This window comes from Mchenga conophoros, linkage group LG13 (assembly GCF_057382185.1).
Source record: "Mchenga conophoros isolate Kocher_MC1m ecotype Shallow Benthic linkage group LG13, M_conophoros_male_GT1.1, whole genome shotgun sequence".
Classification (NCBI taxonomy): domain Eukaryota; kingdom Metazoa; phylum Chordata; class Actinopteri; order Cichliformes; family Cichlidae; genus Mchenga; species Mchenga conophoros.
The window spans coordinates 13,064,316-13,078,262 of record NC_140538.1 but is presented as its reverse complement, the minus strand read 5'-3'; the positions used below and the strand labels follow the sequence as shown (position 1 = coordinate 13,078,262).

At 42.1% G+C, this 13,947-nt stretch overlaps 1 protein-coding gene across 24 annotated transcripts in view; it reads left to right on the top strand.

Moving 5' to 3' along the window:
* LOC146560928 (ankyrin-3-like) overlaps positions 1-13,947 on the top strand; it is a 121,323-nt gene that overhangs the window by 93,489 nt on the left and 13,887 nt on the right. For 15 of the 24 annotated variants that reach the window (XM_085296552.1, XM_085296542.1, XM_085296547.1 and 12 more), the window contains 7 exons: positions 51-147; positions 1,140-1,368; positions 1,481-1,606; positions 2,619-2,741; positions 3,279-3,305; positions 5,064-5,145; positions 6,416-12,214. In XM_085296552.1, the coding sequence (XP_085152678.1) occupies positions 51-147; positions 1,140-1,368; positions 1,481-1,606; positions 2,619-2,741; positions 3,279-3,305; positions 5,064-5,145; positions 6,416-12,214 (6,483 nt within the window). Of the gene's footprint in view, positions 1-50; positions 148-1,139; positions 1,369-1,480; positions 1,607-2,618; positions 2,742-3,278; positions 3,306-5,063; positions 5,146-6,415; positions 13,670-13,947 lie in introns of all 24 variants that reach the window. The other 9 variants (XM_085296529.1, XM_085296526.1, XM_085296532.1 and 6 more) reach the window with 2 other exon arrangements.

Genomic DNA, 13,947 nt, shown 5'->3' with positions numbered 1-13,947 from the left:
CCATGCTGAAAAGGCAGTGAGCTAAATTTTTGTCCCTGTTTTTAATGCAGGAGGAACCTCCCCTGCGCAGTGGGAGGACATCACAGGAACCACACCACTGTCCTTTGTAACTGACTGCGTTTCCTTCACCACAAATGTTTCGGCCAGGTGAGACACACTCGTATGTTATACACACGGCAAATCAGAACTGGACCACTGCATATATAAATATACCGATGCCCAAGCTGTCAGTCAATCGTCATGAAATGATCTTGCTGACAAACAGACAGACAAACAAATGGCGCCCGTGTTATACCTCTGACTTGAATGATCTAAATCTCTAAATTTTGATTAATTGGACTAATTATGGAGTGAAACTGTTACATTTGTGGAGGGAGAATATAGTACATTGAGCCCTAGAAACAGGTGTAACTTTCTTTATTAATAATAAATAATAATGACTAGATGTATCAATAATAAAGGTAGTAGGTTAAAGTATGGTTGGTTCAGTGTATATTTATCAATATCAAATATCAGTGTATATTTTATATTTTCTGGAGACCTTGATAATAAAAGCAGTTAGTTGCAGGTCTAGTCTCACCTCAGTGGAAGTCCCAACAAGTAACCCAAGAGAGTTTAACTCTCTTCCAGAAAACATTGTTGTGAGCTTCAAAATATTGACAGTGTATTTGCAGAAGTCGGCAGTGAATGCCCAAATATACCACGAGATAAAAGCTCAAAAATGCAACCAGTTAGTTGACAGAATCCCGAGTTCCCCTCTGATAGAGTTACACTCAGTTACACATTTAACTGTGTGGTGCAAAGTCAGTAAACCACAGATTGTTGAGGTATGCTGTTAAACTGACCTCAGCAAGTGAACCTTTCAGTTACATCACGCAAAGTCATGATTTTCCATCCTAACTTGATTTAAATCATGCGGTGAGTGTGTAGCCTGATACTAACAGAGCACCCTTTGGTACTCTATAATTAGATTACTGCACAAATATCATGTGTCTTTTTGCATCCTTCAGAGAAATAGCCACATTTGTTTGATCACTTAGATTATTATTTAGAATGACTGTTATACACCTGTGAGAAGATTCATACAAAATTGCTTTATTTATTTACTTTTTGTGTCGCCTCGGATCTTTCCCCCTCAGGTTTTGGCTCGCAGACTGTCACCAGATTCCTGAGACGGTGAGTCTAGCGTCTCAGTTATACCGGGAGCTGATCTGCGTGCCGTACCTGGCCAAATTTGTGGTGTTCGCCAAGATGAATGATGCTGTTGAGGCTCGGCTGCGCTGCTTCTGCATGACGGACGACAAAGTGGACAAGACCCTCGAGCAGCAGGAGAACTTTGAGGAGGTGGCCCGCAGCAAAGATATTGAGGTGGGATGCAAACAAATGTTCTGCAGTAAGAGAGTCTAATAAAAACTGCACTGACAGATAAAATAAAACAATGTGCTGTGATTCTATATTTTTGGATAATGGATTTCTGTAGGTTCTTGAGGGCAAACCGATCTACGTGGATTGTTATGGCAATCTTTCCCCTCTTGCCAAAAGCGGGCAGCAGCTGGTATTTAACTTCTTCTCCTTCAAGGAAAACAGACTTCCTTTCAACGTAAAGGTATAGGATGTGTTCTTCCTGTCACACTCTCTGTTAGCATTTACTGTAGCCTCCTTTATACAGGTGCATTTCAGTAACAGCTCTCCTTTCCTTGAGTCTGCATTAATTATCTCATGTTCTGCACATGCTTATGTACATGTACATGCTTATAAGTGGATTATATTTTTCCCTGTTATATCTTTACTTGTATATAAAAACACTGCAATAGGTTGAGGTAGGGCTGTTCGATATAACGATATATATTGGATGACGATATAAAAACGTCTATCGTTTCATTTTATGCTATCGTTTGTTTCGTGGTGTTGCAAAATAAACTGTTTACTGCAATATTTTTTCATCGTTTTGATGGTCACTGTGGTGGCTATATTAATTTCTTAAAGTTCTCTCTTTCTCTTACATTTAATATAACCACACTACAGACAGACAAGCGTTTGTTTTTATGCGTTGTCGTTAGCAACAACGACGGTAAAACCACCGTGTGTCCGCTTGTTCCACATAAACCTTTCACAATAAAGCTCAAGATCCTGTTGAGACTTTTCAAAATAAACGGAATCACGTGAAAGATGCAGAGTGTTTACGGATGAGAAGCAAAAAAGAGCCGTCAGGTGCTAAAAAATAAACCTTAGACTCAAATGTTAGAACAGGCTTTTCCCCGCAGCACGCCGTGTAATAAATACTCACAAAGAAAACGGTGGCCGTTACAACTTATGTCTAAAATGTATAGTTTCATGCATCGGTTAAAACACGCGACTCCAGGTACACAATGCCCAGCTGGAAACACTTCACGCAAGTCGAGCTGCCCGAGATTCACAGAATTTACAGAAAATGTTACATTTTTGTGATTTATATCGTTATCGGACGATAGATGTCTTAATATCGGGATATGAGATTTTGGTCATATCGCACAGCCCTAGGTTAAGGTGCAATGATAATTACTCCTGGAATTAAGAAGAAATGCATTTTTTTTATTGACATTAGGTTTTGTTGAACAAGTGTTTACTGTCTTCTGCAGATCAGAGACATGGGCCAAGAACCATGTGGGCGCCTCTCCTTCCTGAGAGAGCCAAAAACCACAAAAGGCCTTCCACAGACTGCCATATGCAATTTGAATATCACACTGCCAACCCACAAGAAGGTACGATTTCCATGATTAAACTGTTGATTGTTTTAGGCCACGTCATATCATCTACATGTAAATGAACCAGTTGAAGAACAACAAACACTGTCCTCCCGAGACCAAGAGAAATCTTTGAAGCTCACCTGGTCTAGAAGTGACTGCCTGCTCCTTGTGTCTTTTATTAATGTTAAAGCCTGTGCCAGTCATAAGACCCCACAACGTACACATTGCAGCCACACATGCACATCATGCTTTGCTTTAGTGCCTGGCTCTCTGTGGGTACATAAAAATTATGCCAAAAAAACAACAAAACAATACTTTGTTTGTTTGTTGTGGTGTTGATTGATCACAAGAAACTGTATTTCCTTTGCTTTTGCTTTTGTTTATTTTGCTGTGTGTATTTATTAATCCCATAGATTTTTGATGCTTTTTGTTGTTTTTGCTGCTCCATTTTCATCCCCTGAGTTTTATTTTCACCTCCCGCTCACTATAACGTCCCTGCTCTCCATTGTGTCATCTCTCTCCTCTCCTGCAATGCATCTTGGAATACCACAGGATATGGAGTCTGATCCTGATGATGAGGTAAACAAATTCTTCATCATCACACGAAGCCGCTTCTTCTTTGTCGTCCTTTCTGTTGGCTTTACTGCAGAGAACGTTGTAAATATGCGTTTTGCAAATACCTTACCTCAGTTCTGTACCTAAATGTGGAAGATGCTTCTGAGCGCACGTTTTTACACAGCCGTGTCAATCCTGACCCTGCAGTGCATGAGTGGAAATGGCAATTGTTTTAATCTGCAAGGATTTATTTATCGTTGTCTCCATCCCAAGTCCAGTGGAGCCAGTTGCTGTATAACATCTCGGCTTGTTTTTCATCACTATCTTATTTTTCATACATGTTAAACAGGACTTCGTCATTACTATAAACATATAGAGACTTTGGTATATTTTGTCAGCCAGACATGTAACCCTAACTTTTATTATTTGTCCACTTAGGCTACGTCCACACGTACACGGGCATTTTTGAAAACGGAGATTTTCCGTTTTCCTTTTATAAAATAATCCCGTCCACACGTAAACGAAAAAATGATGGAAAATGCTGCTAGGAACATGCCAAAGCAACAGGTGGCGATATATTCCTAACTGTGTAGAAATGTTGGCCAATCAGAAGTCTAGAAGCCTCGGTGGGAGATGGTAAACAAAGCTGGGGCATAGAAGCAGAACCGAGTCGTATGTGTGGAGGGACAATAACTGTGTGTGTATGTGTAAGCATTTAAACACTGCAGACAGTAAAATTAACAGTAACAGTCTACCTCCATTGTAGAAATTCATTTCACCGAAACATTAACGTGGCGCACAGTGTGACATCAAGAAAGGCGCACACCTTTGACGCTGCATTTTCTCCGTTTTCCTCATCCACACGTAAATGCAAAAACGGAGTTTTCAAAAATATCCACCCTGGCAGGCGTTTTTAAAAATCTCCGTTTTCAGTGACCGAAAACGCCGTTTACATGTGGACGAAAGGTGCAAACGCATAGAAAAATCTCAGTTTTCAAAAATACCCGGGTACGTGTGGACGTAGCCTTAGTCGTTGGTTTTTTGTATTGGGGTTTCTCGTATTTTTTGTCCTTTTCCTTGGCTTTTCTGTAACAATAGTACTAACTCTCTCCATTGCATGGCAAAACATTTATGGAAGAGGATTCCAACAATAAACGTTTATTTCAACAAGAGTGTGATATTGGAATAGTTAAGGTTCGGCAAACAAGTTCATTAGGATTTGCAAAAAACTGTAGTCATAGTTTCAAAAACTTAGGCTGTTTGTCTGCAAAGAATAAACACACTGCACTCACTTTTGTGAGTTACCCAACTCTTTACAAAGGCTACATTTCACACTAGTTATTGCTTTTACACTAAAAATTGGCATCAGATTAGATTTTAAATCATGAAATGCATATTTGTTAAATATGAACATTTGGAGAACCTATTGATACCAACACTGACACAGTTATTATTATTGACGTTTTAAGATTTACCATGATGTGAAGATGAGAAGAAATTTATTCAATATACCATACTTAACTGTAAGTTGCACCAATTACTAGTGCAGGGATTACATGCAAATCATATATCGTTTACAGTTTTTTGAAGACACATAACTGTAGTGCCTCCCTGTGCAAGTACTAACAGCATGCACTGGTAGACTAAAAAAGCAGGTTTATTTCCTTGCACTATAACTTCTAAATTAACAAGTTAACAAAAATATTTATTTCTGTTAGTTTCAAGCACATTTTACTTCATTTTTATGTTGAAGCATCTTTTGTTCTTTTTTGTTTGTTTCAGACTGAAAAGCCAGAGCGACGTCATACCTTTGCCTCCTTAGCTTTGCGTAAGCGCTACAGCTATTTGACCGACCCAGCAGCGAGTGAGTTTCCCATTTTTACCTACGTGAAATTTTTAATTGGTTTCAGATATTTATGTTATTTTAATCAGTTTTAGTGTCTGAAAGGTCCCATGATATAGTTTACATATTTCTACCTCTCATTTACATATAATATAGAACCCTGACAAAACATGTCCATCGAGCATTTATTCCTACCACCCAACACATACTCTTTTATCATCTTTCATTCTGCAAACATTTGCATGGTTTCCTGTGTGTCATGCTTTGCTTACCCACCCCATGTTGACAAAATGTCTCCCTGTTTTGACTGCTATGTTATTGTCACTGGTGTCAATGTCTGTTCGTGTATCATTTGAACAGAAATGTTTTAATTCATGTTGAATAAAAATATTATTTTGAATTGTTCTCATTCTTTCAGCAGCCATTTCACTCTTTTATTGGCTTTATGATTGCGTGCGGCTGTGTATATTAACATGAAATAGGTTGCACTTTACATGAACTTTCTTCCCCCCACAGTGACTCTTTTAGAGCACAAGATTTGATTTAAAAACAATTTTTTTTCCTTTAATTAAATCTTGGAATACCTTTTCTCACAGATATTATGTTTTAGGGCCGGAGCTCTTTCTTCTCGATCCACTATCTTTGCTTTATTTTAATATGTCTAAACTTGTCTTTCTGACAATTTTGTGAAAAGTGTTAGGATTATTTAATAGTATACTTAGCTAGAGATAAAATTGTGACCATTTAAATAAATCTTTCATTGCAGGTCACATTTTTTTGTAAAGTGCAACCTCATATTTTATTTTAAGTTGTGACCAAAATATTAAGGTGATATTTTTTTTATTAATAATATACACTTGTGGGGTCACCTGGCATTGAAAATGTACTAAATGAAAAGAGAAAGACCTTTTAATCAAAGATACACAGTAAAAGGCAGTGTTGTTAGGAGCAAATAGATTAAGCATATCAAAAGTCAATGGAATTGCATATTTTTGGTTATCATGACCTTTTTGTCACATCTATCATATCAAGCATTTTTGTTTTTGTTTTTTGTTTGTTTTGTTTATTTTTTCCAAGATCCATTCTCTTTTGAGTGTATTTATTCTCATTGCTCATCATCATTGTAATATGGGCCTTTTACATTTCAAGTGTAAAATTATGCCTTTGAGAGTAATGCCCTTTCTGACTGACTCAAATTTCTCTTTCTGGTTTTTATGTTTTATTTCAAATTATTTTATGTTGGATTTTATTTTTACTTCCTTATTGCTTTTGGTTTAAATTACTGTTGAAGAAACAACTGATCGAAGCTCGCCGAGAACACAGCCTTCTAGCTACCCTCACAAACCTGTCTTTTCAACGAGACCTTATCAGGCGTGGTCGCCTGTTCCTGTCGCCGTCCCTGGCCAAGCCAAGTCTGGGTTTGGCTCCCTCTCCAGTTCGTCATCCAACACGCCCTCTGCCTCTCCATTAAAGTCTGTCTGGTCCATCAACTCTGCCTCCCCCATCAAGACAAACATCCCTGGATCACCTGCCTCTTCTGTAAAGTCAGTTAGTGACATAGCCTCTCCCATCCGATCTTACAGAACCATCTCCTCTCCTATAAAAACGGTAGTCCAGCAAGCCCAGTACCCCGTCCAGGTCAGCCCCAGTCCCCTTTCTTCACCGGGCAAAAGTGCCCCAGATCCTCTGTCTATGAAAGGATTGGCAGCATTGTCTGCTAGAACCTCCCCTTTAACTGTCCCTGAAAGAGGGAGCACTCTTCTTGAAAGATCATCTATGGGCATGACCCCACCAAGCTCTCCCAAATCTTCTCTGAGTATGTTCAGTTCATCCCTGCCATATAAGACTGTTATGGGAGGATCTAGTGGCACTGCATCATCCTCATCACCTATAAAAACTGTACCTGGTCTCTCTTCTGTGCGTTCCTTTGCCTCTGATGTCACAAGCCCTGCAAGAAACCTGTTTTCGTCCCTTTCATCACCACTGAAATCCAACTCCTCCCCAAGTGCTGCAGCTTTGATTAATGGAAGTGTCTCGCCCACACAGTACCGTTCTTCATCCCCAACATCTCTTCTCTCCAGCAGTCTGCAAGAAAGGATACAAGCAACCACCAATGCTGCAACCACAAGTGTCAATGCAGCATTTGATGAAGTTGAAAAAACATTCAATTCTTGCTCTGCAGGCTATGGCACCCTGAAGTCCATGTCTTCTTCTGCGTCTTCCTCATATCAGTCCATTAGATCATCAGCTTCTAATTCCCTGTATCCCTCACTAAGATCCCCCACTAATGTTACCACTGCTGTAACGTCTAGTACAATGACTGTTCCAGTGTACTCTGTTATTAATGTGCTGCCAGAACACCAGTTTAAAAAGTTACCTGAGGTGTCAAAGTCAGCTGCTGCTCTTCTATCCCCAAGGAAGACTGTGCCAGTTGAGGTAAATGCTCAGTTGCAGTCTTCCTTTGCCAAAACGCTTTCCCCTATCAAAGCTCCCTTTTCTGCTGGCCTCAAGTCAAATACCACATCACCACTGTCATCTAGTCAAGAGATTCTGAAGGACGTAGCTGAAATGAAGGAGGACTTGATTCGAATGTCAGCCATTTTGCAGACAGACCCAAATTCCATAGCAAATAAAGGATTTCAGTCTGATTCTCCCAGAGAGGCTAAGATAGAAGATGAGGAGCCATATCGGATTGTGGAGAAAGTAAAGCAAGACTTGGTAAAAGTCAGTGAAATCCTCACTAAAGATGGTGTGAAGGATGGTAGGGTTTCCCTGACCAGGGATTCATTGGATGACATACATTTCTCGAAAGTACAAGTTGAACAACCGCCAAGCAACTGGAGCTATCCTCCAAGATATGAGACAGTGGTCCCTCAAGCCAAATCGAAAACAATTCCTGATCGAGATTTCAATCTGTCCAAAGTGGTTGACTACCTGGCCACTGATGTGGGCAGCAGCTCTTTCTCCAAAATGTATGATACAAAGCATAAAGCAGATGAGGGCAAAAGAGAAGAAGATGGGAAAGAGAAGCAGAAACGTGTTTTAAAACCCACCATAGCAGTTCAGGAGCATAAGCTCAAAATGCCTCCAACAAACATGAGGTCTTCTTCTTCTGACAAGGAGATCAGTAAAATAGCTGATACGCTTTTTGGAGCAGATACTGTGCTAGAATCCCCTGATGATATCTCACATGAACAAGATAAAAGCCCTCTCTCAGACAGTGGCTTTGAGACCAGAAGTGAAAGAACACCCTCTGCCCCTCAAAGTGCCGAAGGCATGGGCCCCAAAGCCCTTTTTCAGGATATCCCAGTTCCACCAGTGATCACTGAGACTAGAACTGAGGTTGTCCATGTCATCAGGAGTTATGAGTCTCCAGAGGACAACAAACAACCTGCAATGGAGGATGCTCACCCAGTAAGATATATTGATTCAGATGCTAAAGGGCATCAAAATCAAACTACGTCAACTGCAGACCAGAATAAATGCTATTCAATTAAAGTCAGCCCTGACGAAGATCCCATGGGGAAAGGGATGAGGGTAAAGGAGGAAACTCATATCACTACCACCACCAGGATGGTGTACCACAAACCACCTGGCAAAGAATCAGCATCTGAGAGGTGTGAGGAGACGATGTCTGTGCATGACATAATGAAGGCATTTCAGTCAGGCAAAGACCCTTCTAGAGAGCTGGCTGGACTGTTTGAACACAAGTCAAACAATGAGGAAACATCTCAGAGAGTCCTCGAGGATCTCAACTCCAAGCCTAAAGTTGAAAGAATAATTGAGGTTCATATTGAAAAGGGCAATAAAACAGAACCAACAGAAGTCATCATCAGAGAGACAAAAAACCATGCAGAGAAGGAAATGTACTACTATCCAGGGAATAGACAAGATGAGGAAGAGACCGAGGAGTCTCTCCCAGTGTACCTTGACTCCCCAAGAGTGAACACACCCATGTCCCAGGAAGAAGACAGTCGCCCTAATTCAGCCCAGCTCATGACAGATGACTCTTACAAAACTCTAAAGCTACTTAGCCAACAGTCTGTTGAGTACAATGAGGATGAGTCATCAGAGCTTAGAGGGGAGTCTTACAATTTTGCAGAGAAAATGCTACTCTCTGAGAAATTTGACCAATCTCATTCTGACACAGAAGAGTATTTGAGAGATAGGTCTCGCTTCTGCTCACCAGATAGAAGCAGTCACAGTGAGGGTAGATCAGTTGGGCCAAGGACAGAGTATGTCTTTAGGTCAACAAGAAACGTCTTTGATAAATCTGGACGGATGGCCAATGTTGATGACAACTTTGACAAACTGACACTTTTGCAATATTCATCTGAGCCTGGTAGCCCCAAGCAGTCTGTTTGGATGCGTGTGTCAGATGACACGCAGAATAAAGAGAGAGAACAGCTTATATATGAGGACAGGGTGGACAGAACTGTAAAAGAGGCAGAGGAAAAGCTAAGTGAGGTGTCTCAGTTCTTCCGTGATAAAACAGAACAGCTCAATGATGAGTTGTCATCTCCAGAGAAGAAATCTCGTAGACCAGACTTCAGAGAATCACGGTCAGGGCCCAGCTCTACACACAGCAGTCCAGAAAGATCAGCTTATAGGAGTGGGAGTAGTGGGGAAGAGTGGAGCAGGGAAAGGCTTCGAGGCAGGTTCACCTCCAGTGACAGGAAATGTGCCAGTTTACCAAGCAGTCCAGAAAGGAGAGTATTGTTACAGTATTGTGATTCCGACTCAAGAAGACAAGGTGATGGTAAATCACAGGTAACTACAGGTGAAAGCCCTAAACCTTTTCAGATGTCTTCCTCCAAAGTCAGTGCAGTGAGGCTAAAGTTTGAGCAAGAGGCTCAAAGGCAAGATCGGAATCCTCAGGGTGTCCAGAATTCAAATCCCCCTATCAGAAAGCTCCAGGAAAGTAAGCTTCCTGTTTACCAGGTATTTGCTGGTTCAGGTGTCCCAAAAACAGGAGATGGTGTGGGAAATCAGAGGAGTTGTCAAGAGAGTGAAACAAATAAGTTCTCACCCAAGCATGAGACTAGTGGAAAAAATCAAGAAGAGAGCAAGTTATTCAGAACATGGGAGAACCAGGGGTATGGAAACTATAAACCTCAATCTCCCAAACTATCTAATTCATTAATCCATGATTCTATGAAAGGCAGCAATAATAGTGATTCCCAAAGACAAGAAACAACAAAAAAAATAATCTACACAGAATTTGTTGTCCGAGAAAGTCCAACCAGCAACGATAGTCTAAAAAAAAACTCGGAATCACAAATTCCTGTAAGAAAGCCATCTAATTTCTCAGAAAATCAGAAATCTCCCCCTTTAAAATCTGATACCCCTATTGAACCATTTGAGAGGGCAGGGTCTCATAGTTCAGCTCGAAATCGAGTACACAGTAGCTCTGAATCCAACAAGTCTACCCGTGGATCATCATTAGGAAAATCCACAGATTCATCAGAGGGTAGCCAGTCAAATGTAGTGTGTAATGGTGTTGATAGTGACCAAGTAGAATATTTGGATCAAGTAACTCCTGTAGTTGTAACTGAGGGTTTTAAAGATATTAAGCCCTTGCCTGTTTATGTCAGCATCCAAGTAGGAAAGCAGTATGAGAAAGAGACAGCTTCGGGTCAGCTGGGAACATACAAAAAGATAGTAAGCCATGAGAGTAGGACAGTGCATGAAACCAGGGGTGCATTTTACTCTGTCAAACAAAAGCAGTTGCCATCGCCTCAAGGAAGTCCAGAAGATGACACTCTAGAACAAGTGACTTTCATGGAAAGCTCTGGGAAAAGTCCTGTTACCCCTGAGACTCCCAGCTCAGAGGAAATGAGCCTGACCTCCAGAACGCCAGACTCTGTGATAGGCTTCATGCCTGGCATGCCAAGTCCTATCCCAGAGGAGTCTGAGGAGGAAGAAGGAAAGACCTTCATCTACAAAGAGCCCTCAAAGGAAAAACCTAAGCCAGCTTCCCCAGAGAATAAAAAGCAGGATGGAGAGAGACAAAGGTCAAAGGACAAAAGAGTGGCTTATATAGAGTTTCCACCACCTCCTCCTATAGAAGCAGAACAGTCCAATCCAGAGAAAAGGGGTTCATGTGCTTCTTCCTCAGAGACAGAGATGATGGAGGTTAACCTGCAAGAGGAACATGATAGACACCTCTTAGCTGAGCCAGTCATCAGGGTCCAGCCTCCATCCCCTATTCCCCCTGGAGCTGATAACAGTGACTCTAGCGATGATGAGTCCGTGTTTCATCCCATCCCACTCAAAAAGTATACATTTAAAATGAAGGAAGAAGGAGAGAAACGTCCAAAACCCAAAAAATCTGAGAAAAATGGAGATAAGGACTCTGGGATTAATGGTGTAGTAAAGGGAGAGGAGGCTGATTTTGAGCAAAATGGCAATGATCAGTCAATCACTGACTGCTCAATAGCGACCACTGCTGAGTTCTCTCATGACACAGATGCAACTGAAATTGACTCTTTAGATGGGTATGACCTTCAGGATGAGGATGATGGACTGAGTGAAGATCCAAAAACATCTAGTCTGTCTAATGATGGAAAAACAGCGGGTGCATTTAGCCAGTCCAAGCTTGAAGTGATAGAGGAAGAGAAATGTGAGGAAGGGGGAGATGGAAAGACTAAAATCAGTGCATCTTCTCTGCAAAGTAGTGGGGATGAAAAAGATTACACCCTTGAAGGAAGACATCCAGATAGACAGGGCTTTGGAGAAAACTACTTTGGCTATCAACTTGAAGAGGAGCTGAATTCACCCTTTAAAACAGTGGCCACCAAAGGTCTGGACTTTGACCCCTGGTCCACAAAAGGGGTTGATAATGAAGGGGTTTTTGAGTCCAAATCAAAAGATGATGACCCAAAACCCTACGGCTTATCAGTGGAGGACTCACAGGCTACAACTCCTGACACAACCCCTGCTCGAACACCAACTGATGAGAGCACACCGACTAGTGAGCCTAACCCTTTCCCTTTCCACGAAGGGAAGATGTTTGAGATGACCCGCAGTGGTGCTATTGACATGAGCAAGCGGGACTTTGTTGAAGAGAGGCTTCAGTTTTTCCAGATTGGTGAGCATTCCTCTGACCCTAAAACAGGGGAAAAGGGGCGAGGGGGCAAGATCCTGGGGGTACTTTCCTCTCAATCAAAAACAGGGGAGAGGGCCACTGTAGATGGAAAGGTGAAGGTTATAGATACTACCACAGACAGCAGCACTACACCAACAACACCAGCAGCAACTACAGCAAAATGCAGTCCTGCACAGCCTCGCAGTGACACTGGCTATGCTGGTACTGATGCCCCCATCTGTGAAGCCATAGCTGAAACTGCCTCGTCTTGCACAATCACAGCCTCTAAGGTTGATTCGAAATTACGTACTCCTATTAAGATGGGCATAGCTGCCTCTATAACTGTGAAAAAAGACTCAGGGGATCTCACTGATTGTAAAGCTGAGATATCTGAGGGCCAGCTGGTGCCAGAATACATTAGTATAGAGGGGCAGTCTACAGACAGCAAGTCTAGCAGCCGCACTTCGCCCAGATTAGAAAGAAGAGATTACCCCTCTGAAAACTGCAACAACAATAATAACCTTGAGTCCTCCAATGTACAGGCCAACTACATACAGTGTGGCAGTGTGGTGTTTAATTTGCAGTCCTCTTCTGAACCCACCCTCCAAAAAGCTAGTCGGATAGAAACGCTTTGCTGTAGGGAATTAGAAGAAAGAGTGGAAGTACACAGCAGTAGTCAGGTGCAGGACGAGAAAAATGAAACAGTTAAAGAAAATGAAGTAAAGCAGCCCAAGTCAAGACTTCCAGTTAAAGCATCAGGGTGGTCATTTCACACGCAGGGAACAGCCATAGGTAAACAGAAGCCGAAACAAGCAGTGAAAGTTGAGGTTAAAAAAAGAGGCGAGCCAGCCATAGCCAAAGTAGAGCCCAGGTCTAGGATACCAATAAAGGATGTTAAAAAGAGCAGCCCTGCTACTACAGCTAGCTCAGTTGTTTCAGTTCGGGTTACCTCACAGCCAACGAGGGCACTGGCCACAGAGAGAGCAGCCATACAGTTGCCCTCAAGGCTTCCACTGAAGGACAGGCATCAGATCAGCAGTGTCGCAATTGAGGGAGTATGTAGACCAGACAGACAGGAAAACCCTAGTGAGCTTTGTAAGCGCACCATCGAATACTTTAAAGACATTAGCGGGGAGACGCTAAAGTTGGTGGACCGCCTGTCAGACGAGGAGAAAAAGACGCAGACAGAGCAGTCGGAGGAAGACAGCACCTCCCGGAGCACCTCTCTGTCGGACGCCTCCCAGCCTTCCCAGCCCTCCCAGCCCTCCCGCTCATCCAGGTCTGGTAGAGGTTCGAGGGCTGAGGCCGGGGCCGCGTCCGTAAGGGCAAAGGTGGCGACGACGGACAGGGCCTCCGGCAGTGAGAGGAGCAGGAGGAGTAGGCGGACTGGTGGGAGGAAGGAGGGCAGTCAGGGACTCACAGGGTCTCGAACGCCTCCCATCGCGGAGATCAAGCCTAGTTTGTAAAATTTTCACACTATGTTTAAAATACATCTATATATTTCTATATTTCACTTGTAGTTGCATGACATCGTTGTGATTGTTTAATGGATTGACTGGAATGCCTGTGGCGTGTTTACATATTCCCTTCAGAATAGTAGATGTCATTTAAATTTCTTTTTCATTGATGTACTGTGTACTGTATTGTCCGTGTCGCAATATTCTCTTTCTTCTGTTCTCCTCTTTTGACCCCGTTTACCTTCCATAGTTAGAGTCAGCATGCCAGTAGTAGTGACT